We start from the raw sequence: 24492 nt of genomic DNA on the forward strand, positions 1-24492 counted from the left end.
AACTGTGGTCAGGACGACATTCCTCATGTCTGAGTTCTACCCATATTACCTCACTGGATGAACCCTCCAAGATGTCCTCTAAGTGGCACTGATATTCTCGCTAATCAGTAATTCACCTCCCCTAGCTCTTCTACATCCTTTTGAAATATCAAATCCTGGATTGCTGAGCTGCCAGTTCTGCCTGTCTCTCACAGTCTCTGTGATGGCCACCACATTGTAGTTCCATGTATTAATCCAGGCCCTAAGCACACTTGCCTTGCTGTTATACTCTTTGCATTGAAGTAAATGCATTTCAACTCTTGAGCCCCACCATGCTCATTAACCTTGCTTTGCCTGCCATTTCTTTCAGGCTTACTTCATCTAACTTTTACCTTCCCCAGGATCCTTCCTCTCACTGATCCCTGGTTCCTGTTCCCTGCCACCTTAACTTAAATCCTCCTGAGAAGAATGAATAAACCCCTCTGTGAGGATATTGGTGCTTTTCTAGGTGCAACCTGTCCCACCAGTTCTATGGGGGAACCGAATGGAACCCTTCCCCCACACCAGCTCCATTGAGGACTGGTTCAATCAGTATACAACCTGAAATACTTGTCTTTGCAGACATCCACAAAGAACAGAAGAGGTTCAAAGGTCCAATTTAATGTATGCAATATACATCCTGAATTGCTTTTTCTTCACAAACATCCACGAAAACAGAGGAGTACCCCAAAGAATGAACGACAGTTAACTGTTAGAACCCCAAAGGCCCCCCTAGCTTGCTTCCCTCCCTCCTGCGTGCAAGCGGCAGCAAGCAACAATCTCCCCCACCCCCCACAGGCAAAAAAAAAGCAACAGCACCTGCCGCTGAGCACTCAATCGTGAGCAGAGCAACAGCAAAGACATAGACTTGCAGTTACCCCAAAGACTTTGCGTTTCACCCGGTATACAACATTACTACCTAATAAGGTAGCAGACTACCTAATAAGGGAGGAGGTGCCTCCGTTTTTCATAGAACCCAAAAAGAATAAATGACAAAAAAAAAAGAGAACCCCAAAGACTCCAACACTTCAACAAAAAACATCAGCGCTCACCATCCACCAAGCAACAGCAAAGCACCCAAAGCATAAAGTAATCACACTTGTGTTGATATACTAGTGGCTGTCCAGTCATTGCTGGAGCTGGGAATGTGATTGGTTCTGTCTCATCTCTATGCCAGAGGGCAGACTACACATAGTGCCCTTGCAGCTGGTGGACTTGCTGCCCTGGGAGTTGGTTGGTTTGTGGGATGTTACATAAATACACAGGAAGCACACTAGCTGAAAGCCAGACATTGTGCTAAAGAATCCGGCCTGCTACTGAAATGGTGAAGATACTAATGTAAGCTTGCCTTTTTGTTCACAGCAATCAGACAGGAGCTGAGCAAATCCAACACTGCATAGACGACATGCTGAATGAAACTGGCCCTTCTACGCCTAATGTGATGACTGATGACAGTGAGAGGGTGATGAGAAAATGACAAAGACCCAGTGAGGAGTGGGAGAGCAGGTGGGAGGGAGGGAGGATGGAAGCCCACCTTGTGCTGCAGTCCGAGATTTTGCAGGCAGCCTCATACCGTTGTGCTTTTCTTTTTATTCCCCTCACTGCTTGCCGCTTTTTCTATCTTCTTGGAGGAAGAGAGTTACTGTAATATTATGCAAAGATTCTGATGTTTGTTGAAACTGAATCACAGTGTCTGGAAAGTATCATCACTTGAAAGAAGAATTTGCACAACAGTTGTTTTTTTTTGTTTTTTTTCCTCTAGGAGGTGGGTTGTAGTTTGAGCACAGATCTTGGAGACAGGTAACTATATAGTTTCTACATGTAGGAAGATGCAATGTGGGAATGTGCTCTATTGTAAGGGTGCCCAGGGATTATCTGTTATTTTTCTACTATTCAAACCAATGGCAGATCACAGGGTTTAAGGATACAGAGATGCCTTCCTTAGTTTATTATTGTGATAATGCTTTACCAAATCGAAGACTTGTCTGTCAATCCAACTAATGATGTAAGTTCTCAGTGCAGTGTCTGTAATTGTTCCTTCCCTGAGTTCTTGTGCATGTCGAGATTTAATTCTTTGGTATATCAAAATTGGCTGTGACCTGATGTTTCATCCCACTTTGCCAAGCAATATTCAGTCATGTTAAGTAGCCATCTGGTTGCCTTTGCAAGTATCTGAGGGTAAGGATAGGACGGGGTGAGCCCATGTGCTGCCATCTGTATAATCTAATAATAAATCCACTTGCATCTAGTTTTACCACATCTTCTAATCCTGGAAAAGATACCCTTTGAGAATGTCTGTGGTGCAATTGTGTTCATTTCCGTATGTTCCAACAAGCAGATGTATTCTAAAGCAAAGTGTGGAAGGAAGAAAATACTTGAGGGGAAGATCTTTCTCAACCCTAGTCCCATGGTTTTCTTGAGACTGATCACAACAAGTTAAGGTGTTGCCATTTTCACCTTGCTCCCATGACAAAGTACCTACTTTCCTTTGTCCAGTTCATCAACTAATTTGAAGAATTGTTGCTTCTTTGACCATATGAAGTGGTAAGTGTCTGTTGTGTCAGATAGCATTTGAGTTGGTGAGTGGTCGTTGACCTGCCCTTTCTCAAAAGCTGACAACTCCCAAACTGGTTGCTGAAGTGGAAAGTGGGTTAAAGGTATTGTAATATCTCTCAGCAACTCTGTGCCCCACTAAAACTACTCGCTACTGAACAACCACCCTGTCCATACAGTACCTGTAGATGTACCAGGGTTACCAAGGGACTTTTGATCCACACACATTGTTAGACCAGTGGAAGTTGTGCCTCTTTTGCAGGAGAGGAATAGTTCAGCTCTCAGGGCTCTGCCACCCATTGAGGAAGGAGGTGTTTTTGGTCTTTATCCCAATGCAAGCTTCCTGCTTCCTCAGTTGGAGTGACAGTGTTATTTTTTCCTGCAGTTCTTTGAAATGCGTGCCTTTCCACCAACCCCCAACTCTGTAACTCCTGATTGTCCTGCTAATCGGACAGGGCCAAATCCAGAGCAGTGGTAGCTGGGACTGATGCAGGCATCTGGGATTTCAGATGCTGTAGAGTTTGCACCTTCTGAAACACCTACCTTGCCCATCAACACCTTGGCTTGGTTGCAGATTCAGACACCTTTATTAATCTCATCTCACCTTGGTGCTGTGTGCCTGCTTCCAGAATTGAATTCTATTTGCCAAACAATGGGATTGATGTCTCCAAAACTGAATTGCTTCAAGAATATTTGTAGACATCCAGGTAAAGCTTGTTCCATTTCCAGTGTGGGTATCACAAACAGGATAATTTGTGTTTAAATTCTCCCAACTAGTGTTGCAGATTAAAATCGAATATCATGTACAAATGTTTTCAAGGTTGTCACTGTTCTTTATAATTTACATTTGAAAATACTATCAAAATTTCAAAAGCAAAATTGCTTAAACTGCTGCGGGAATAGTTTATTGAGTCTTTGATTTCTATGTTGAGGGCCTTGACGTCTCTGATCATCACCAAGTAGGTAATAGTCACCAGCCCTGGTCAGCGGTTGTGCTGGGATAACAGTTGTATCTCTGTGATCTAGATAATGTGAAACCCAATGAATTTAGTTAAAAGTTCTACAAATTGTTATTGTTAGATAGATAATGCAGTGGATGTTGTAGGGAAGCTGAGAGATTTTCTTTTGGTAGAATGAAAATAGCCGCTTTTTTTTAATACAAAGTGGTTATGAAAGTTTTTTTCACTGTGATCTATAGAGGGATAAAAATCCTGTTATATTGCACATATATACTGTCAGTGCAAAAAAAAACTATTTTTAACAGGGCAGTTTATTTCCTTTAAAACATTCATTATTTCTTCATTCTCAGATACTAAAGTAGATTACATGGAGATCCTGACAAATATTAGGTGATTGAGGTTGTTATCTTGTATACTTTACCTTGCCTTTTGCTCTTTGCCCTAAATCACAAAGGGGCTTGACCTCCCAGAGCCAGGACCAGTTACACACTGTGCACAATTGTATGCCCTACCACTGTGAGAAATGGCACATCAAGGTTCAGCTGCTGTTCAATGCCTAAATCATAAACTGATTCCTTATTCCACTGGATTATTATCTTGAAGACTCAAGATTGTTTCCATGGCTCCAGCTATCTGATTTTCCTCTTGTAACAAGAGAGCTGTAATCTGAAACTCTTCTTTGAGTATTATGCCCAATAGTCCTTTTCAGGGTAGCTCTGCAGGCCATGGTGCCAGCCAGGGTGGGGCAGGGAACAGGTTGGGTAATCTGCTGATTGAATATGGGCCCTGGTCGTCGTGCCATTATGTTCAGGTATTTGAATGACTTGGACCTTTACATCAGTGGATTATTTTGAAGCTGCAAGGGCCATTTTATCGCAGACTTAGCACCCAACCTGTTCATGTAGAATCAGGCTTTCAACAATGGTTCCATGTTAGATGGGAGCTGGAGTTTTTAAAAACTAATCATGTTGCTGAGTAATTGAAGTAATGAGCGAAAAGGTTGGTCTGTCTTCCGCATCATTTGTCTCCTGTGTTGTGTTGTCAACTGTCTCACAACCGCAGTTACTTTGAAATACGTTTTGCTCGATCAGTTCTGTGCACTCCTTGGTGTAGAATGTTTACTCTTGGGATGCTATGTGAAGTTGAGTGTTAACTAGGCTTTAATATTTAATTAACTTTTAAAAGGTACTAATGTTAATGGTTTACGTGGAACATACTTGAATCTTATGGTGTACATTCATTTGACAAATGAACTGCTTAAAGCCAGTGTAGCCACAGAGAAATTGACAGACAACTGACTGTGAGGTTGGCATTGGTGGAGTAGACCATTCCAAGAGGATGCTCCCATCTCAGTGCCTGCAAAATTTATTTTATCCTGTATCTTGGGATTTTGTGCTGCTCATTTTTTTAAAAATCTGCTAGCTCACCCTCACGTAAAAATGTTGACAATGCAAATCCCTTCCTTTAAAAAAAATAACTGGCAGCAAATAAGGGAATGAGCAAGTCCTTGCAATCCAGTGTTTAGATCTTTTTAATAAAAATTTAAGAAATCTTAAAAATCACTTTTCTATGTGGGTTATTGCTGGAAAAGTGAGAATGTAGTCTTTGTGCTCAAAGAATAGAGCGAAGTCCACACCTCAGGAATTGCCTGAAAATTGTATCATCCACAGGCTATTTCATTGGGCTAATGTTAACTCCAGGCTCTCTGGCTTCCTTAAGACAAGTGTCCTCTGCATTGCCCAGGGGAACAAGTTCAGTGCTCACTACTGACATCCCCAAAACACTAATTGAGTCCTTCAGTCTCCAGAGTAATTTTGCTGCTGCTTGTTTCTGTGAGCACTGTGTCTGCTGCCCTCTGAGTGCCTGTGGGGATAATCATGTTTCTTTGACGCTTATTATTTTGTATGACACATCAGCCTTTACTGGATTGGGTTATATTATGGATTTGGTGTACTGTACCTGTATTTGTTTAAAATATCTTTCTGGTTATATGACCCTTCAGAAGAGTTGCTACCTGCTCAATAGCCAGAAAGGAGTGAAAATAATTAGCATTTTAAATGTGCAAGCTCCAAGAGGTTTATGTAAAAGGTATATACAAAATGAAAATGCATTGAAAATGTTTCAGCTAATTTGCAGTAATACATTTGAAGCCACAGTACAGAACTGACTGAAGTAAAACATCCAAGGTTAGTAGTATGTGTTTTCACAGGTGAGAATAGAGGATGGAAATGAAAACCTTTCATTTTCTCATCTCACTTCCTGACTATCTGTAGGCTGGGGAAGTAGAGATGGTTCTCACAAAAGCTCAAGCTTTTTCAACTGTTTCCCTGAACTTAGCTTTGTTCCGTGACAATGGATGGAAATTCACTTCCCTCATAACACTAACACCCCGTGCCACGATCTGAACTGTATAAACTAACCAGTGCCTGTGGTGGAAAGGATTTTGCTTCTCTCAATGTCTTGTAATCAAATGAAGTTCTGTATAAATGTGCTGGTGCTGGAACCTGCCTTGAGTCACTCCAAAATCAGAAAACGATCACTTTGTACATTAAGGATTGTGTTTTGGAGTTGCATTTTGCCTTTAGATATTGTGCAGGTGAATTACAATTTAAACAAAACTGGTAGAGATGGGACTAGATTTGTGCAGAGCTCCCTTCTCCTGAGTGAAAGCTGTGGAACTTTCAGGGTTACATGGTGAGGAGAATCATAGATCAGCTGTGGACTCAAGACAACAGAAGTGTTAGAGCCACAGAGACCAAGACTTTGCAGTGACAGCTCAGGTGATTGCTCTTCACTGCAGAGCTCTAGTGTATGGAAGATCCCAGTGGAAACCTAGGTAGTAACAGGACAGCATGGAGTTGCTTGTGTATAAATATGAACTCCAAGTAGAATTGCTTCATTTGTGCAGTGAATCTGAGGCTTGTCTCCAGCCACAAGACAATGTTATTTGCTCTCTATTCCTCATCTCCAATGTGATCGAATTTGTTTTGTATTTTTGATTTTTGACTGCCAAATTGATTTGCACAAAATTCCATAGGTAACTCTCTTGTCAGAAGAGTTCAAGGTGGTTTCTTGCTCTGGTGAAATGAACAAAATGTATCAACATATTTCACATTTACATGCTTCTGAATCTGTTCTTTAGATTTACAATTCTGTTTGTATCATTGTTACGTTACATTTTAAAATTTCTTATGTGCTAATTTTTTTGATCGAATGGAATAAAATTAAACATTAGATCTTCTTGAGAATGTCTTCCTATGTCTAATATCTGCATTGTACTATTGAACACATGAACAGATTTCCTCTGGAGTTTGTTACACGGATCCAGTCACCTTCTGGGTTCTTGGGAAATTCCTGCTAATTTCCAGTCAGCAAATTGTGGAAAGTCCTCATTATAATAAAAGAACATGTTGTTCTCCAAGAGTACTTCATAACCCATGCATTGCTTTAAAAAGTGCTATTGTTTGCCAACAGGAATCTCTTGATGAACTCTTCAGCTATCATGGTTCTCACAGAACTGGTGCACAAAAAATTCGTTCTTCCTGGCAATCTACCCAAGAGTTTTGCTAAGACGACAGTAATTCTAGAAATGCCAAGTAACCATAGGGTTAATTGAACTCAATTAACATTGGGGAAAATAATGCCATTGTATCTCACTGTTAATGTGAAAAGGGCTTAGTTTAATGTCTAATCCACATACTGTTGACAGTGCAGAACACTTCAGTGCTGTTGGCTTGAGGAAGAACGCATCATCTTCTGACTCAGTACATTAGTATTCAGACCTCAACATTGAATTTAATCATTCGGTTGGACTTATAGCCCATATTTGAATTTCTTTCTCCTTTTTATATCTGAGATTTGTCCTTATTACCTCTTACAGTTTGCAATAATTTTCTGAATTCCATATCAGCATCCTATATCTGAAATGTTGACCCTGTTTCCCTCCCCAAAGATCCCCCCTGACTTACTGTGTTTCCAACATTTTGTTGTTTTTTTCTTAAGGTTTCCAGCATCTACAATATTTTTGGTTGTGGATCTTTTGATCTTGACCTCGAATAAATCACTAACGATTGGATATCCACAGCTCCGAGCCAGAGAATTCTACAACCTTGCAAAACAATTTCTCCTTGGCCCAGCTATCTTTTCTCCTTGCTTCTTTCTGTATTCTACATTGAGATCGCATCTACTGTCAATGGATTTAGATCGATCTCACTCATTCTGCTCTGCGGGTAGCCTTCTCATCTTAGAAATCAATCCAAGCAACTTATGCTAACTGCAGAGCTTGGCAAAACTAGTGTTGAAAGGTAAAAGGCTGCAGGTGCTGTAAATCAGAAATAACCGAGATAATGCTGGGAAGTCATTGATCTGGAAACCTCACCCCTTGTTTCTCTGCAGCTGTTGCCTGACCTGCTGAGTGTTTCTTCATTTGTCTTTTATCTCAGCAATATTATCTTTTCTGCAAAAAAAAACAAGGTAGCTTCTACGACCGCAAATACAAGGAATTCTGCAGATGCTGGAAAATCAAGCAACACACATCAAAGTTGCTGGTGAGCCACACATTTTAATTGCACATCCCATTCCCATTCTGATATGTCTATCCACAGCCTCCTCTACTGTAAAGATGAAGCCACACTCAGGTTGGAGGAACAACACCTTATATTCCGTCTGGGTAGCCTCCAACCTGATGGCATGAACATTGACTTCTCAAACTTCCGCTAATGCCCCACCTCCCCCTCGACACCATCCGTTATTTATTTATATACACACATTCTTTCTCTCTCTCTCCTTTTTCTCCCTCTGTCCCTCTGACTATACTCCTTGTCCATCCTCTGGGTTTTTTCCCCACCCCCCTTTTCCTTCTCCCTGGGCCTCCTGTCCCATGATCCTCTCATATCCCCTTTTGCCTATCACCTGTCCAGCTCTTGGCTCCATCCCTCCCCCTCCTGTCTTCTATCATTTCAGATCTCCCCCTCCCCCTCCCACTTTCAAATCTCTTACTAGCTCTTCCTTCAGTTAGTCCTGACGAAGGGTCTCAACCCGAAACGTTGACTGTACCTCTTCCTAGGGATGCTGCCTGGCCTGCTGCATTCACCAGCAACTTCTATGTGTGTTGCTTCTAAGTAGTTTGTTTTATTTCCATGTCTGGTGCCTGTACCCAGAGAATTCAGAACACCACTGTTATCCCAAAAAGGATTAAACTGTAAGTATAGGAATGATGGAAATTGTCACCAGGTCAGACAGCATCAGTAGAGAGAAAAGTTGTTAACATTTCAACCCAGAGACCTTTCATCATACTTAGCCTGACTTAAGAGTTATATTCTTAATTGCAGTCTCATGTCTGGGATGCTCGACCTCGGAGAAGTGTTTATTATGAGTTTACAATGAGAGTATTTTTCCAAGGCCAAGATTAACAGATCCAAAACCAACCATCCAAACTAATCCTCAACCACAACTCTGAGACATTGTAAAATTGTGCATTTTGAATTTCCACCTTCTAGTTGTAGTTACAATTGTTGGTTTTGCAAAAAATAGCTTGATGAAACTCTTCCCTATTTGTTACTATTGTCCCAAGGTACAGTGACAGTAAACAGTCCATGGAAGGGAGACTGGTTTCCATTACATGTTGAGCTGTGTCCACAACACTACAGTTTCTGGTCGTCACAGACAGAGTAGTTACTATACCAACAAAAGCATCCAGAGCAGATGCTTTTTATGATGCATCAATAAAAATTGAGAAGATTTGATGGGATGTGCCAAATTTCCTTTGCCTCCTGAGGACGCAGAGTAATTGGTGAGATTTCTTGTGCATGGCATCTAGGTGGTTGGACTAGGAGAGGATATTGGTAATATTCAGTGTTAAGAACTTGAAGCTTAACCTAGAAAAAAAATCAATGGGTCAGCCAACATCTAGGGAGAAATGGACAGTTGACATTTTGGGTTGAGACACGTCATCTGGACTGAAAAGGGGAGATGGTTGGTGTTAAAAGGAGGGAAAGGGTGGAGCAAGAGCTGGTAGGTTATAGATCCAGATAAGGGGGAAAAAGGGGAAGGTGAGACAAGCTGAGGTGATAATTGGGAGTGACAAGGGGTTGAAGATAGAGTCTGACAGGAAAGGAAGATGGAAACAAGGAATTGGGGGGTGGAACCAGACAGAGTGTTTGGGTAATGGGCAGATAGATGGGCGGCAGAGGGAAAGGGACATGATGGGGGACCATGTTAATGAGGAGGGATAAAGGGGATACAGAGGGTGCAGTTGCCAGAAATTGGGAGACTTCATTGTTCATGAGGCTGGGTTGTATGCTACTTAGGCAGAATATAAAGCACAAAGACCACATAAAAATCATTCAACAATGTATGGAACACTTGATGGATGTAGTAAGCTAAATGAAACTTGATTAAAATTGCCATTATCCTGCCTTGCAGGAAAAGCCATGTACCATTGATGCAAGTCATTGATGAAAATGGTGAATACTTGAGGATCCAGCAGTAATTGAGGGCTAATTATCACTCTGATCCTGTGTGTATATATATTTTTTGAAAGTCTACATATTATAGTTCCACCAGCCTGCTTAATTGGTATTCCATCCATTGCCCTCATCGTTGACTCCCTCCACCACTGGCCCACAGTGGCTGTAGTGCACTCTGGAGTTCCTGATTGCCAGCTATTTTAATTCTGCTTCTTGTTCCCACACCGACCTGTCCATCCTCTTCCTCTTCCACTGCCAAGATGAGACTCAACACAGGAATAAACTTCAAATTCTGACTGAGTAGTCTACAAACAGACGCAGTGAACACTGAATTGTCAAATTTCAGGTAACTTGTTCTTCTCTATCGCTTCTCCACCTGACTCCATCTTCCCATCAGCCTTTTCCATCTATCACCTGTGAGTCTCTTCACCCCACCCTTTACCCCTTTATACTGACCATCTCCCCTCCGCACTCCCAGTTATAATGCAGGGAGTATGCCTTGGCCTTCAAAGCCTGGTCTCTATGGCTTCCTCCAACTGGATCCTGAACTTATTGGGAGACAATAGTTGGTGTGGATCAGTAAAAATATCTTTGACTTGCTGACAGGTGCACCTCAAGGATGCATGCTTAGCCCATTTTACTACTCTCTCTATGCTCATGATTGTGTGGCTAGACATAGCTTAAACACCATATGTAATTAATTGATGACACCACTGTTGTTCGCAGAATCTCTGATGCTGAGGAGCTATACAGGCGTGAGATTGATCAGCCAAATGAGAGGTGTCACAACAACAACCTCAACCTCACACTAAATGTCAGTAAGAGCAGGAAATTGATTGTGGACTCAAGGAAAAGGGAAGTTGGGCAAACACACACCAGGCCTCATTAAGGGGTCAGAGGTATGAAGGGTAACAGCTTCAAGTTCCTGGGCATCAACATCTCAGAGAATCTATCTTGGGCCTAGCACATTTATGCAATCCTGAAGAAGGTACACCAGGAGCTCTACTTAATTAGGAGTTTGAGGATATTTGGTGAGTCACCGAAGAGTCTAGCAAGCATCTACGGAATCCAAATAGATGTAAGGTTATTTCAGATAAGCACATGGATGTAAGGAAACTGGAGGGTTATGGACTTTGTAGAAGGGAGGGGTTAGATGGAACACGGGGTAGCTTTATATAGGTCAGCACAACTTTGTGGGCTGAAGGGCCTGTAATGTTCGATGTGCAGCTCGGTCTCCAAAATTCTGGGGTGTATTCACCACAAGGGTATGAGGAATCTGGAGCTGTTCTATAGCCACTCAGGCATTGCATCTGCTCAGGGCCTCTGTTTCCTCTGAATACCCTGGGTTGTACAATACTGAGCCTGGTGTTTCCTCTAATAAAGTTAATCCTCTAATCTCTGTTGTTAGTCACAGTGTTTCTCATCTTCCTCCTCAGCAGCTGTGTACTGTCCCTTGTGAATCAGACCCACTTGCTTTTGGATACAGGAAGCTACCTGCCTTCTGTTGTTAAGCATTTATTTTCTTCACACCACCATCCAAAAGGTCCTTGGATTCAATTTGATGAACCTTTTTCAGTGTATTAGAGAGACCACTTTAGTCATAGTCATACTTTATTAATCCCGGGGGAAATTGAAATTGGATATTTAGACCCCACAGTTACATTTCTCTGTCCCTCTCCAAATTCCAGGAGGTCATTTTGGATTCTGGGTGGAAGTTGCTGTTCCTGGAACTCCAGTTACTTGGCTTTCATGGAGAAACCTTTTCACTTCTCAGTGCCCTGGGAGTGTGGATCTTGACTCAGAATCACTTCAGTGTGCTGGCAGGTATCTTTGGACACATTTTCTGTTCACCTCTGAAGAGTCTCTGTACAGGAGGGGAACCAAATACCATATAACCATATAACAATTACAGCATGGAAACAGGCCATCTTGGCCCTTCTAGTCCGTGCCGAACGCTTATTCTCACCTAGTCCCACCGACCTGCACTCAGCCCATAACCCTCCATTCCTTTCCTGTCCATATAGCTGACCAATTTTACTTTAAATGACAATATTGAACCTGCCTCTACCACTTCTGCTGGAAGCTCGTTCCACACAGTTACCACTCTCTGAGTAAAGAAGTTCCCCCTCATGTTACCCCTAAACTTTTGCCCTTTAACTCTCAACTCATGTCCTCTTGTTTGAATCTCTCCCACTCTCAATGGAGAAAGCCTATCCACATCAACTCTGTCTATCCCCTTCATAATTTTAAATACCTCTGTTAAGTTCCCCCCTCAACCTTCTACGCTCCGAAGAATAAAGACCCAACTTGTTCAACCTTTCTCTGTAACTTAGGTGCTGAAATCCAGATAACGTTCTGGTAAATCTTCTCTCTACTCTCTCTATTTTGTTGACATCTTTCCTATAATTCAGTGACCAGAACTGTACACAATACTCCAAATTTGGCCTTACCAATGCCTTGTACAATTTCAACATTACATCCCAACTCCTATACTCAATGCTCTGATTAATAAAGGCCAGCATACCAAAAGCTTTCTTCACCACCTTATCCACATGAGATTCCACCTTCAGGGAACTATGCACCATTATTCCTAGATCCCTCTGTTCTACTGCATTCTTCAATGCCCTACCATTTACCATGTATGTCCTATTTTGATTAGTCCTACCAAAATGTAGCATCTCACATTTATCAGCATTAAACTCCATCTGCCATCTTTCAGCCCACTCTTCTAACTGGCCAAAATCTCTGCAAACTTTGAAGACCTACTTCATTATCCACAACAGCACCTATCTTAGTATCATCTGCATACTTACTAATCCAATTTACCACCCCATCATCCAGATCATTAATGTATATGACAAACAACATTGGACCCAGTACAGATCCCTGAGGCACACCACTAGTCACCGGCCTCCAATCTGACAAACAGATATCCACCACTACTCCCTGGCGTCTCCCATCCAGCCACTGCTGAATCCATTTCACTAAATAAAGGCATCCGTTAGTCTTGCGAAACCATGGATCTGTGCCTGGAAAGTCTTCACTCTCTCAGGCACAGGCCTGGGCAATGTTGTATGGAAGACCAGCAGTTGTCCATGCTGCAAATCTCCCCTCTCCACGACACCGATGTTGTCCAAGGGAAGGGCATTAGGACTCATACAGCTTGGCACCAGTGTCGTCACAGAGCAATGTGCGATTAAGTGCCTTACTCAAGGACACAACACATTCCCTCGGCTGGGGGCTCGAACTCACGACCTTCAGGTAGTTAGTCCAATGCCTTAACCACTTGGCCACGTGCCCACACATTCATTTTACTACTTCAATATTAATACCTAATGATTGAACCTTCTTAACACACACCTTCTGTGTGGAACTTGTCAAAGGCCTTACTGAAGTCCATGTAGACAACATCCACCACTTTACCCTCTTCAACTTTCCCAGTAACCTCTTCAAAAAATTCAATAAAATTTGTCAAGCATGACGTTCCACGCACAAATCCATGTTGACTGTTCCTAATCAGACCCTGTCTATCCAGATGATTATATATACCATCTCTAAGAATACTTTCCATCAATTTACCCACCACTGACATCAAACTCACAGGCCGATAATTGCTAGGTTTACTCTACTGTTTAAACAATGGAACAACATTAGCAATACGCCAATCCTTTTGCACCACGCCCGTTTCTAATGACATTTGAAATATTTCTCTCAGAGCCCCTGCTATTTCTACACTAACTTCCCTCAAGGTCCTAGGGAATATCCTGTCAGGACCCAGAGACTTATCCACTTTTATATTCCTTAAAAGTGCCAGTACTTCCTCTTCTTTAATCATCATAGTTTCCATAACTTCCCTATCTGTTTCTCTTACCTTACACAATTCAATATCCTTCTCCTTAGTGAATACCGAAGAAAAGAAATTGTTCAAAATCTCCCCCATCTCTTTTGATTCCACACATAGCTGTCCACTCTGGTTCTCCAAGGGTCCAAGTTTATCGATATGGGTAGAGCTGCGTAACACTAAGGGGCAGAAGACGCTGGTGGGAGTTGTGTACAGGCCACCTAACAGTAGTAGTGAGGTCGGTGATGGTATTAAACAGGAAATTAGAAATGTGTGCAATAAAGGAACAGCAGTTATGGGTGACTTCAATCTACATGTAGATTGGGTGAACCAAATTGGTAAAGGTGCTGAGGAAGAGGATTTCTTGGAATGTATGCAGGATGGTTTTTTCAACCAACATGTCAAGGAACCAACTAGACAGCAGGCTATTCTGGACTGGGTTTTGAGCAATGAGGAAGGGTTAATTAGCAATCTTGTCGTGAGAGGCCCCTTGGGTAAGAGTGACCATAATATGGTGGAATTCTTTATTAAGATGGAGAGTGACATAGTTAATTCAGAAACAAAGGTTCTGAACTTAAAGAGGGGTAACTTTGAAGGTATGAGACGTGAATTAGCTAAGATAGACTGGCAAATGACACTTAAAGGATTGACGGCGGATATGCAATGGCAAGCATTTAAAGGTTGCATGGATGAACTACAACAATTGTTCACCCCAGTTTGGCAAAAGAATAAATCAAGGAAGGTAGTGCACCCGTGGCTGACAAGAGAAATTAGGGATAGTATCAATTCCAAAGAAGAAGCATACAAATTAGCCAGAGAAAGTGGCTCACCTGAGGACTGGGAGAAATTCAGAGTTCAGCAGAGGAGGACAAAGGGCTTAATTAGGAAGGGGAAAAAAGATTATGAGAGAAAGCTGGCAGGGAACATAAAAACAGACTGTAAAAGCTTTTATAGATACGTAAAAAGGAAAAGACTGGTAAAGACAAATGTAGGTCCCCTGCAGACAGAAACAGGTGAATTGATTATGGGGAGCAAAGACATGGCAGACCAATGGAATAACTACTTTGGTTCTGTCTTCACTAAGGAGGACATAAATAATCTTCCAGAAATAGTAGGGGACAGAGGGTCCAGTGAGATGGAGGAACTGAGCGAAATACATGTTAGTAGGGAAGTGGTGTTAGGTAAATTGAAGGGATTGAAGGCAGATAAATCCCCAGGGCCAGATGGTCTGCATCCTAGAGTGCTTAAGGAAGTAGCCCAAGAAATAGTGGATGCATTAGTGATAATTTTTCAAAACTCGTTAGATTTTGGACTAGTTCCTGAGGATTGGAGGGTGGCTAATGTAACTCCACTTTTTAAAAAAGGAGGGAGAGAGAAACCGGGAAATTATAGACCGGTTAGCCTAACGTCGGTGGTGGGGAAACTGCTGGAGTCAGTTATCAAGGATGTGATAACAGCACATTTGGAAAGCGGTAAAATGATCGGACAAAGTCAGCATGGATTTGTGAAAGGAAAATCATGTCTGACGAATCTCATAGAATTTTTTGAGGATGTAACTAGTAGAGTGGATAGGGAAGAACCAGTGGATGTGGTATATTTGGATTTTCAAAAGGCTTTTGACAAGGTCCCACACAGGAGAGTAGTGTGCAAACTTAAGGCACACGGTATTGGGGGTAAGGTATTGGTGTGGGTGGAGAATTGGTTAGCAGACAGGAAGCAAAGAGTGGGAATAAACGGGACCTTTTCAGAATGGCAGGTGGTGACTAGTGGGGTACCGCAAGGCTCAGTGCTGGGACCCCAGTTGTTTACAATATATATTAATGACTTGGATGAGGGAATTAAATGCAGCATCTCCAAGTTTGCAGATGACACGAAGCTGGGTGGCAGTGTTAGCTGTGAGGAGGATGCTAAGAGGATGCAGGGTGACTTGGATAGGTTGGGTGAGTGGGCAAATTCATGGCAGATGCAATTTAATGTGGATAAATGTGAAGTTATCCACTTTGGTGGCAAAAATAGGAAAACAGATTATTATCTGAATGGTGGCCGATTAGGAAAAGGGGAGGTGCAACGAGACCTGGGTGTCATTATACACCAGTCATTGAAAGTGGGCATGCAGGTACAGCAGGCGGTGAAAAAGGCGAATGGTATGCTGGCATTTATAGCGAGAGGATTCGAGTACAGGAGCAGGGAGGTACTACTGCAGTTGTACAAGGACCACACCTGGAGTATTGTGTGCAGTTTTGGTCCCCTAATCTGAGGAAAGACATTCTTGCCATAGAGGGAGTACAAAGAAGGTTCACCAGATTGATTCCTGGGATGGCAGGACTTTCATATGAAGAAAGACTGGATGAACTGGGCTTGTACTCGTTGGAATTTAGAAGATTGAGGGGGGATCTGATTGAAACGTATAAGATCCTAAAGGGATTGGACAGGCTAGATGCAGGAAGGTTGTTCCCGATGTTGGAGAAGTCCAGAACGAGGGGCCACAGTTTGAGGATAGAGGGGAAGCCTTTTAGGACCGAGATTAGGAAAAACTTCTTCACACAGAGAGTGGTGAATCTGTGGAATTCTCTGCCACAGGAAACAGTTGAGGCCAGTTCATTAGCTATATTTAAGAGGGAGTTAGATATGGCCCTTGTGGCTACGGGGATCAGGGGGTATGGAGGGAAGGCTGGGGCGGGGTTCTGAGTTGGATGATTAGCCATGATCATAATAAATGGCGGTGCAGGCTCGAAGGGCCGAATGGCCTACTCCTGCACCTATTTTCTATGTTTCTATGTTTATCCCTCACTATCCTTTTGCTATTAATATAACTGTAGAAACCCTTTGGATTTATTTTCGCCTTACTTGCCAAAACAATCTCGTATCTTCTTTTAGCTTTTCTAATTTCTTTTCTTAAGATTCTTTTTACATTCTTTATATTCCTCATGCACCTCATTTACTCCATGCTGCCTATATTTATTGTAGATATCTCTCTTTTTCTGAACCAAGTTTCCAATATCCCTTGAAAACCATGGCTCTCTCAAACTTTTAACCTTTCCCTTCAACCTAACAGGAACATAAAGATTCTGTACCCTCAAAATTTCACCTTTAAATGACCTCCATTTCTCCATTACATCCTTCCCATAAAACAATTTGTCCCAATCCACTCCTTCTAAATCCTTTCACATCTCCTCAAAGTTAGCCTTTCTCCAATCAAAAATCTCAACCCTGGGTCCAGACCTATCCTTCTCCATAATTATATTGAATCTAATGGCATTATGATCACTGGACCCGAAGTGCTCCCCAACACATACCTCCGTCGTCTGACCTATCTCATTCCCTAACAGGAGATCCAACACTGCCCCTTCTCTAGTTGGTACCTCTATGTAGTGCTGCAAAAAAAAACTATCCTGCACACATTTTACAAACTCCAGACCATCCAGCCCTTTTACAGTATGGGCTTCTGAGTCCATGTGTGGAAAATTAAAATCTCCCATGATCACAACCTTGTGCTTACTACAAATATCTGCTATCTCCTTACAAATTTGCTCCTCCACTTCTTGCTCATTAGGTGGTCTATAATACACCCCTATAAGTGTTACTATACCCTTCCCATTCCTCAATTCCACCCAAATAGCCTCCCTAGACGAGTCCTCTAGTCTATCCTGCCAGAGCACTGCTGTTATATTTTCTCTGACAAGCGATGCAACACCCCTCCGATTCTATCACACCTGAAGCAACGAATTCCAGGAATATTTAGTTGCCAATCAATCCCCTCCTGTAACCATGTTTCACTAATAGCTACAACATCATACTTCCAGGTATCAATCCATGCTCTAAGCTCATCCACCTTTCTTATAATGCTCCTTGTATTAAAATAAATGCATTTAAGAGAGTTCCCACCTCTTACTCTCTGCTTATCACTAACAGTGCAAACAACTTTACTATTTTCTTTTTCTTCCTTCTCCCCTACATCTGTTGCTACACTCTGGTTCCCCTCCCCTTTTGTATCTAGTTTAAATCCACTGGAGCCTCTCTAGCGAACCTACCTGCAAGAATATTTGTCCTCCTCCAGTTCAGATGTAAACCGTCCCGTCGGAATAGGTCCCACCTTCCCTGGAAAACTGCCCAATTATCTATAAACCTGAAGCCCTCCCTCCTGCACCATGTCTTCAGCCACGTGTTGATCTGTGCTATCTTACTATTTCTAAACCCGCCTGCACGTGGCACTGGTAGCAATCCTGAGATTACTATCCTGGAGGACCTGTCCTTTAACTTGGCGCCTAAAGTCCCTAAACTCACCTCTCAGGACCTCCTCACTCTTCCCTCCCACATCATTGGTCCCTACATGGACCACGACATCTGGCTGCTCACCCTCCCTCTTACCTGCCCAGCATGAGGCCCCTCAAGTTCAAGTTTACTGTCATAGGCACAGGCGCGCGCGCACACACACACACACACACACACACACACACACACACACACACACACACACACACACACACCCAGATGTAAACAACATGAAAAGTAGTTTCCTACATTCAAACATGACAAATAAATTTACATAAACTCAACATAAATTACACATAACTTACACAACAAAATATGCATAATGGCATTAGTACTAGTTGAGAGAGAAAAAGAAATACAATCTAACTTAGTGTTAGGATTGTTCAGATCGGCTCAAGAACCTGATGGTGGTAAGGAAGAAGTTGTTGCTTTGTATGAGGATCCTGGTTTATTTAAATGGGACATTAAATAAAGCTACGGCAGAGATTCTTGACCACCATGTGCTCCTGGAACTTATCCTAGTCCTGCTGACAGTCAGGCTCAGACATGGCTCCATGATCCACTGAGTATTCAAGCCAGAGTGGGAGTGACCACTTCCTCCACTCTGAGAGGGGCACACACCGCATCAGGAGTAACCTCACTCCCAGCCTGTATTCCATAAGTTTCCCAAAACTGAAGAAAAGTTTGAGTGAATTGTTTACTGTTTCTCTCTCCACAGATGCTGCTTGACCTGCTGTTTAAGTTTGTTAAAACTAACAAGCAAGGTACATCAAATAATTAGAAGGATCAGCTGTTCTTTGGCCTTTATTGCAATTTGGTACAAAAGTTTTTTTTTTAAAAACTCTTAGTTCAACTATATTCAGCTTGGTGAAACCACACCTGGTGTATTGTGGAACTGAATTTTAAAAAGGTACAGTTACCATAGAGGGGGCCAGCCAAGGTTCACCAGATAGGTTCCTGGGGCCAGGTATGTCACATGAGTGGGCTGTACCTCTATTCTCAGGTATGTCACATGAGTGGGCTGTACCTCTATTCTCAGGTATGTCACATGAGTGGGCTGTACCTCTATTCTCAGGTATATCACATGAGTGGGCTGTACCTCTATTCTCAGGTATGTCACATGAGTGGGCTGTACCTCTATTCTCAGGTATGACACATGAGTGGGCTGTACCTCTATTCTCAGGTATGTCAAATGAGTGGGCTGTACCTCTATTCTCAGGTATGTCACATGAGTGGGCTGTACCTCTATTCTCAGGTATGTCACATGAGTGGGCTGTACCTCTATTCTCAGGTATGTCACATGAGTGGGCTGTACCTCTATTCTCAGGTATGTCACATGAGTGGGCTGTACCTCTATTCCCAGGTATGTCACATCAGTGGGCTGTACCTCTATTCTCAGGTATGACACATGAGTGGGCTGTACCTCTATTCTCTGGTATGTCACATGAGTGGGCTGTACCTCTATTCTCTGGTATGTCACATGAGTGGGCTGTACCTCTATTCTCAGGTATGACACATGAGTGGGCTGTACCTCTATTCTCAGGTATGTCAAATGAGTGGGCTGTACCTCTATTCTCAGGTATGTCACATGAGTGGGCTGTACCTCTATTCCCAGGTATGTCACATCAGTGGGCTGTACCTCTATTCTCAGGTATGACACATGAGTGGGCTGTACCTCTATTCTCAGGTATGACACATGAGTGGGCTGTACCTCTATTCTCTGGAGTTTGGAACAAGGGGAGATGGCCGTAGTGGAATTTTGAAAAAATTTAGAGAACTCCAGAGTAGGTTTTGGAAGGGCAATTTTCCCCCAGCTGTGGAGTCTACAACCAAGGTTCACACTTACAAAATAAGGAGTAGGCTATGGGGGACTGAGGTAAGAATAATTTTTGTTAAGAAGATGGTGGAGAATCTTTAGAATTCCCTCTCCCAGATAACTGGAAGCTCGGATACTGAGGTCATTCAAAACAGATATTGTTAGGTATCTGGATATTAGAGAGAATTGGGGATTTGGGAAAGAGCAGCAATGAATGGATTCACTTTCATTTTATTTTTATTCAGAAGCTGTAATAGAAGGACAGAAGGAAGGAAAAGATTAAACAAGAATTTTGAAAAAGGAAATTTTGAAAAAGGTTTTTAAAATTAGAATGCCAAAGGTATTTAAACTAAAGTTACCAGAATGTTATCTCTGGGAGTGTCATTAGCAATGACCACAGGTGGACTTGTAACACCAAATTTTACAGTATTAGTTGGTGATGTGTGACTTGGGGTTGGACAAGAGGGATAAATGTGCAGGGGCAGGATGTACAGCAGTACGAGAGCCTGAAGACTGGCCAGTTCAGATGAATAATAAGTAGGGAGTTGGAGTATGTGCCATTATTTAAGTTTAATTATTTACATTTGCACATATGACTGTTCTGCTCATTGTTGATTGCTTATGGCAGTTTGCACAACTGAAAGTTGCTGGTTGCTATTGTGTTCTCTGTTATTGTATTGTCCTGTGTTTATGTTTGGCTCTGAACCACAATCAATTCTAGTACGTTTCACATAAAGTGATTCTGATAAAACACGCATACGTATGTTAAATACAGAACGGTCAGCACATGATGAACAGATGTACTACCTCTAGATAAGGGCAGATTAAAGCCTGTTTCACATATAAAGTAAGACATGTACGTTTAAGGTAGTGGCTAAATAATGGGTATGGTTCGTAGGGCAGGAGCCATACATTTGGAACATTGATCCAGAGGTTGAAGAATTTAAATTCAATTAAAATGTTTGGAATTTTTAAAGGAAATCAGACCCAGAACACAGCTGAGCATGATACCAATTTTAATTGCAAGTGGTCTATATCCCTCTATTCTCTGCCTGTCCATGTGTCTTGTCTAAATGTATCAGACATTTTTTAAAAATCATATCTGCTTCTACCACCTCCCTGGCAGTGTGTTCCAGGCACCATCTACTCTGTAAAAAAAAAATTGCCACATAAATAATGCTTTAAACTTTCTTCCTCTCATCTTTCTTTTGGTGCGGGGGCGGGGGAACTACCTACCCTCTCTATGCTTCTCATTATTTTATGTACCTCAATCAGGTCAGCTCCAACACACCAGAGGAAATAATCCAAGTTTGTTCAACGTTTGCTTTTAGCAATATTCTTTAACCCAGACAATATTCTTGTAAACCTCTTCTGCACCCTCTCCAATGCCATCTTCTTCCTGTAATGCGGCAATCACAACTGCACATATTACTCCATTTGTGGCAGTATAATACTGCCGCAATATGACTTCTCAACTTTTATAATAATCACCCTGAACAATAAAGGCTAGTATACTGTATACCTTCTTTACCACCCTATCTATTCACATTGTCACTTTAAGAAAGTTATGGACTCGCACACCACTTGTCAGTGTGGATAGCTCCACTTACCTCAACACTGAATACAATTTCCTCTTATATTTTACTTCCCAATGTGCAAAACTTTATACTTGCCCAAATCATACTACATTTGCCATTTCTCTGCGCACATTTCCTACTGGTCTATATCCTGCTGAATCATTTGAAAACATTCCTCTCTGTCCACAACTTGACCAATATTTGTGTTGGTCTGCAGACTCGCTGATCAGCCCCTCGATGTTTATATAACCGTGTCCCTGTTAGAATGTTAAATCTTGTTCTCCTAAGTTCATATCTGATTGTAGGATTTACACTGCTGTGGTAAGATCTGCCCTGCTCAGATACAGTAATCAGTTCAGGCACAGATGCGAACTGCTTCCCATCAAGGTGAGACTAAATCCTGGAGACAGAGAAGTTCTGTGTTTTACTGGAGTCCATTTTGCAATTGCTGAATCAAGTTTGCAGAGGTCATTGGAATTACTGAGGGGTTTTGAATACGATTTGTATTATTCTGGGATGGGCAATAATTGCTAGAAAAAGATAACTGCTGACTCTACAAGGGATGAAAGCTTTGTTCTCTAGGCTGGGATTTTCAAAGTAAATTTATTGTCAGGAGTACGTATATGTCACCATATACTATTCCGAGCTTCATTTTCTTGTAAGTATTCACAGATTCACAGTAGAACAATGCAATACAATAGAATCAATGACAAGCAATGTGCAAAAGATACACTGTACAAATACAAAGTTGAAATAATAAATAAAACTGAGAACATAACTTGTAGAGTCCAGAGATGGGGTTCAATAGTCACTTCAGTGTCGAGATGAGTGAAGTTATCCATGTTGGTTCAGGAGCCTAATGGTTGAAGGGTAATAACTGTTCCTGAAACCGGCAGTGTGGAAACTAACCTTCCCAATGGGAGCAAGACAAGATCATGGCCTGAATGATAGGGTCCTTGATGATAGATGATGTTTGCTTTTGTCAGCACTCCTTGTAGATGTGCTCAATGATAGGGAAAGCTTTTCCTGTGATGGACTGGGCTGCATCCACCACTTTTTGTAATATTTTCCATTCTTGGGCATTGGTGTTTCCGTAGCAGTCAGGTTGCCCTGCACTAGACACACTGATGTTTATCAAGGTTTCAGAATGCATGCTGAATCTGTGTAAGAACATAGAAGCGCTGCCATCCTGCCTTTGATGTGGCATTTACGTACTGGTCACAGGGTAAATCCTTGAACATGCAAACACCCAGGAATTACTGACTCTCTCCACCTCTGATTCCTGTGAGGACACACACTCATTTTCTTCCTCTTTTCATTAATAATCAGCTCTTTGGTTTTGCTGGCATTGAATGAGAGGTGGTTGTTGTGGCACCATTCCACCAGATTTTCAATCTCCCTCCTATATGCTGATTTGTTATCATCTTTGATTCAGCAAACAACAGTGGTGATGTCAGCAAATTTAAATATGGCATTGAAGCTGTAATTGGACTCTTAGTCATAAATATAAAGCGAGTAGTTCAGGGGGATAAGCACACGGCCTTGTGATGCTCCTATGCTGATGGAGATTGTGGAGGAGATGTCAATCTGACAACATCTGCAAGTGAGGAAATTGATCCAGTTGCACAAGCAGATATCAAGGACTAGGTCTCGGAGCATATTGATAAATTTTGAGTGGATGATAATGTTGAATGCTGAATGAAGACTCTAGTCAATGAAAAGTATCCTGATGTATGCATCTTCACTGTGTAGACGTTAGAATATGAGATCATAGACATGGGAGCAAAATTAGGCCATTTGATCAGCACATCCTTTCTTAAATAAGGGGCCCAAAACTTCTCATCAGGGCCTTATAAAACCTCAGCATTACATCCTTGCTTTTACATTCTTGTCCTCTCAAAATAACGCTAATGTTGCATTTATCTTCTTCACACTAACTCAACCTACAAATGAACCTTTAGACAATCCTGCACAATGACTCCCGAGGCCCTTTGCAGCTTGGATTTTTTAAATAATCTATGCTTTTATTCCTTCCACCAAAGTACATGACCATACACTTCCTGACACTAAATTCCATTTGCCGCTTCTTTGCCCATCCTCCAGATCTGTCCAAGTCCTTCTGCAGCCACCCTGCTCCTTCTGCACTACCTGTCCCTCCATCTATCATAAAAAGAAGTGGTCTCAACTCCAACCCCAGCAGCACTCCACTAGTCACCAGCAGCCAATCAGAAAAAAGCTTTTATTCCCACTCAGTGTCTCCTACCAATCAGCCAATGCATGACCCATGCTAATATCTTTCCTGTAATACCATGGACTCTTATTTTGTTTAATAGGCTCCTGTAGCACCTTGTCAATGGCCTTCTGAAAATCAAAGTACACAGCATCCACCAATTCTCCTGACATTCGCCTATTTTATCATGTGCCTCCAGGTACTCTGAAACCGTACCCTTAACAATCAACTCCTGTATCTTCCCAACCACTGAGGTCAATGCTGACTGGCCTTTCTTCTGCCTCACACGAGGAAATCTGCAGATGCTGGAAATTCAAGCAGCACACACAAAGTGCTGGTGAACGCAGCAGGTCAGGCAGCATCTCTAGGAAGAGGTGCAGTGGCTGTTTCAGGCCGAGACCCTTTGTCCTGACATCATCATCCAGCAATCCGCTCTTGACTCTCACCTCACAGATACTCTATATAAATCTGAAAAAAAGTGCTATGCTCTTTTATATTGTTGGCTAACTTAACTTAGTGTTTCATATTTTCCTCCCTTATGGCTTTTTTTTCGTTGCCTTCTCTTGGTTTTTAAAAGTTTACCAGGTTATCTAACTTCCTACTAATTTTTGCTCTATTATATGCCCTCTCTTTTGCTTTTACATTGGCATTGACTTCCCTTATCAGCCATGGTTGTGTCATTCGGGCTTTACAATACTTCTTTGGGATATATCTATCCTGCATCTTCCAAATTGCTCCAACGAACTCCAGCCATTGCTA

The 24492-nt window shown here is 42.0% G+C and overlaps 1 protein-coding gene across 4 annotated transcripts in view; it reads left to right on the plus strand.

The window, feature by feature from the left end:
- enah (ENAH actin regulator) overlaps positions 1–6922 on the plus strand; it is a 340698-nt gene extending 333776 nt beyond the window's left edge. For 3 of the 4 annotated variants that reach the window (XM_063040500.1, XM_063040499.1, XM_063040501.1), the window contains one exon: positions 1381–6922. In XM_063040500.1, coding sequence (XP_062896570.1) covers positions 1381–1418 — 38 coding nt within the window. In that variant the 3' untranslated portion in view covers positions 1419–6922. The remainder of the gene's footprint in view (positions 1–1380) is intronic. The other variant, XM_063040502.1, reaches the window with a different exon arrangement.
- The last annotated feature ends 17570 nt before the right edge of the window (positions 6923–24492 follow it).

This window comes from Mobula hypostoma, chromosome 2 (assembly GCF_963921235.1).
Source record: "Mobula hypostoma chromosome 2, sMobHyp1.1, whole genome shotgun sequence".
In the NCBI taxonomy this organism is placed as follows: domain Eukaryota; kingdom Metazoa; phylum Chordata; class Chondrichthyes; order Myliobatiformes; family Myliobatidae; genus Mobula; species Mobula hypostoma.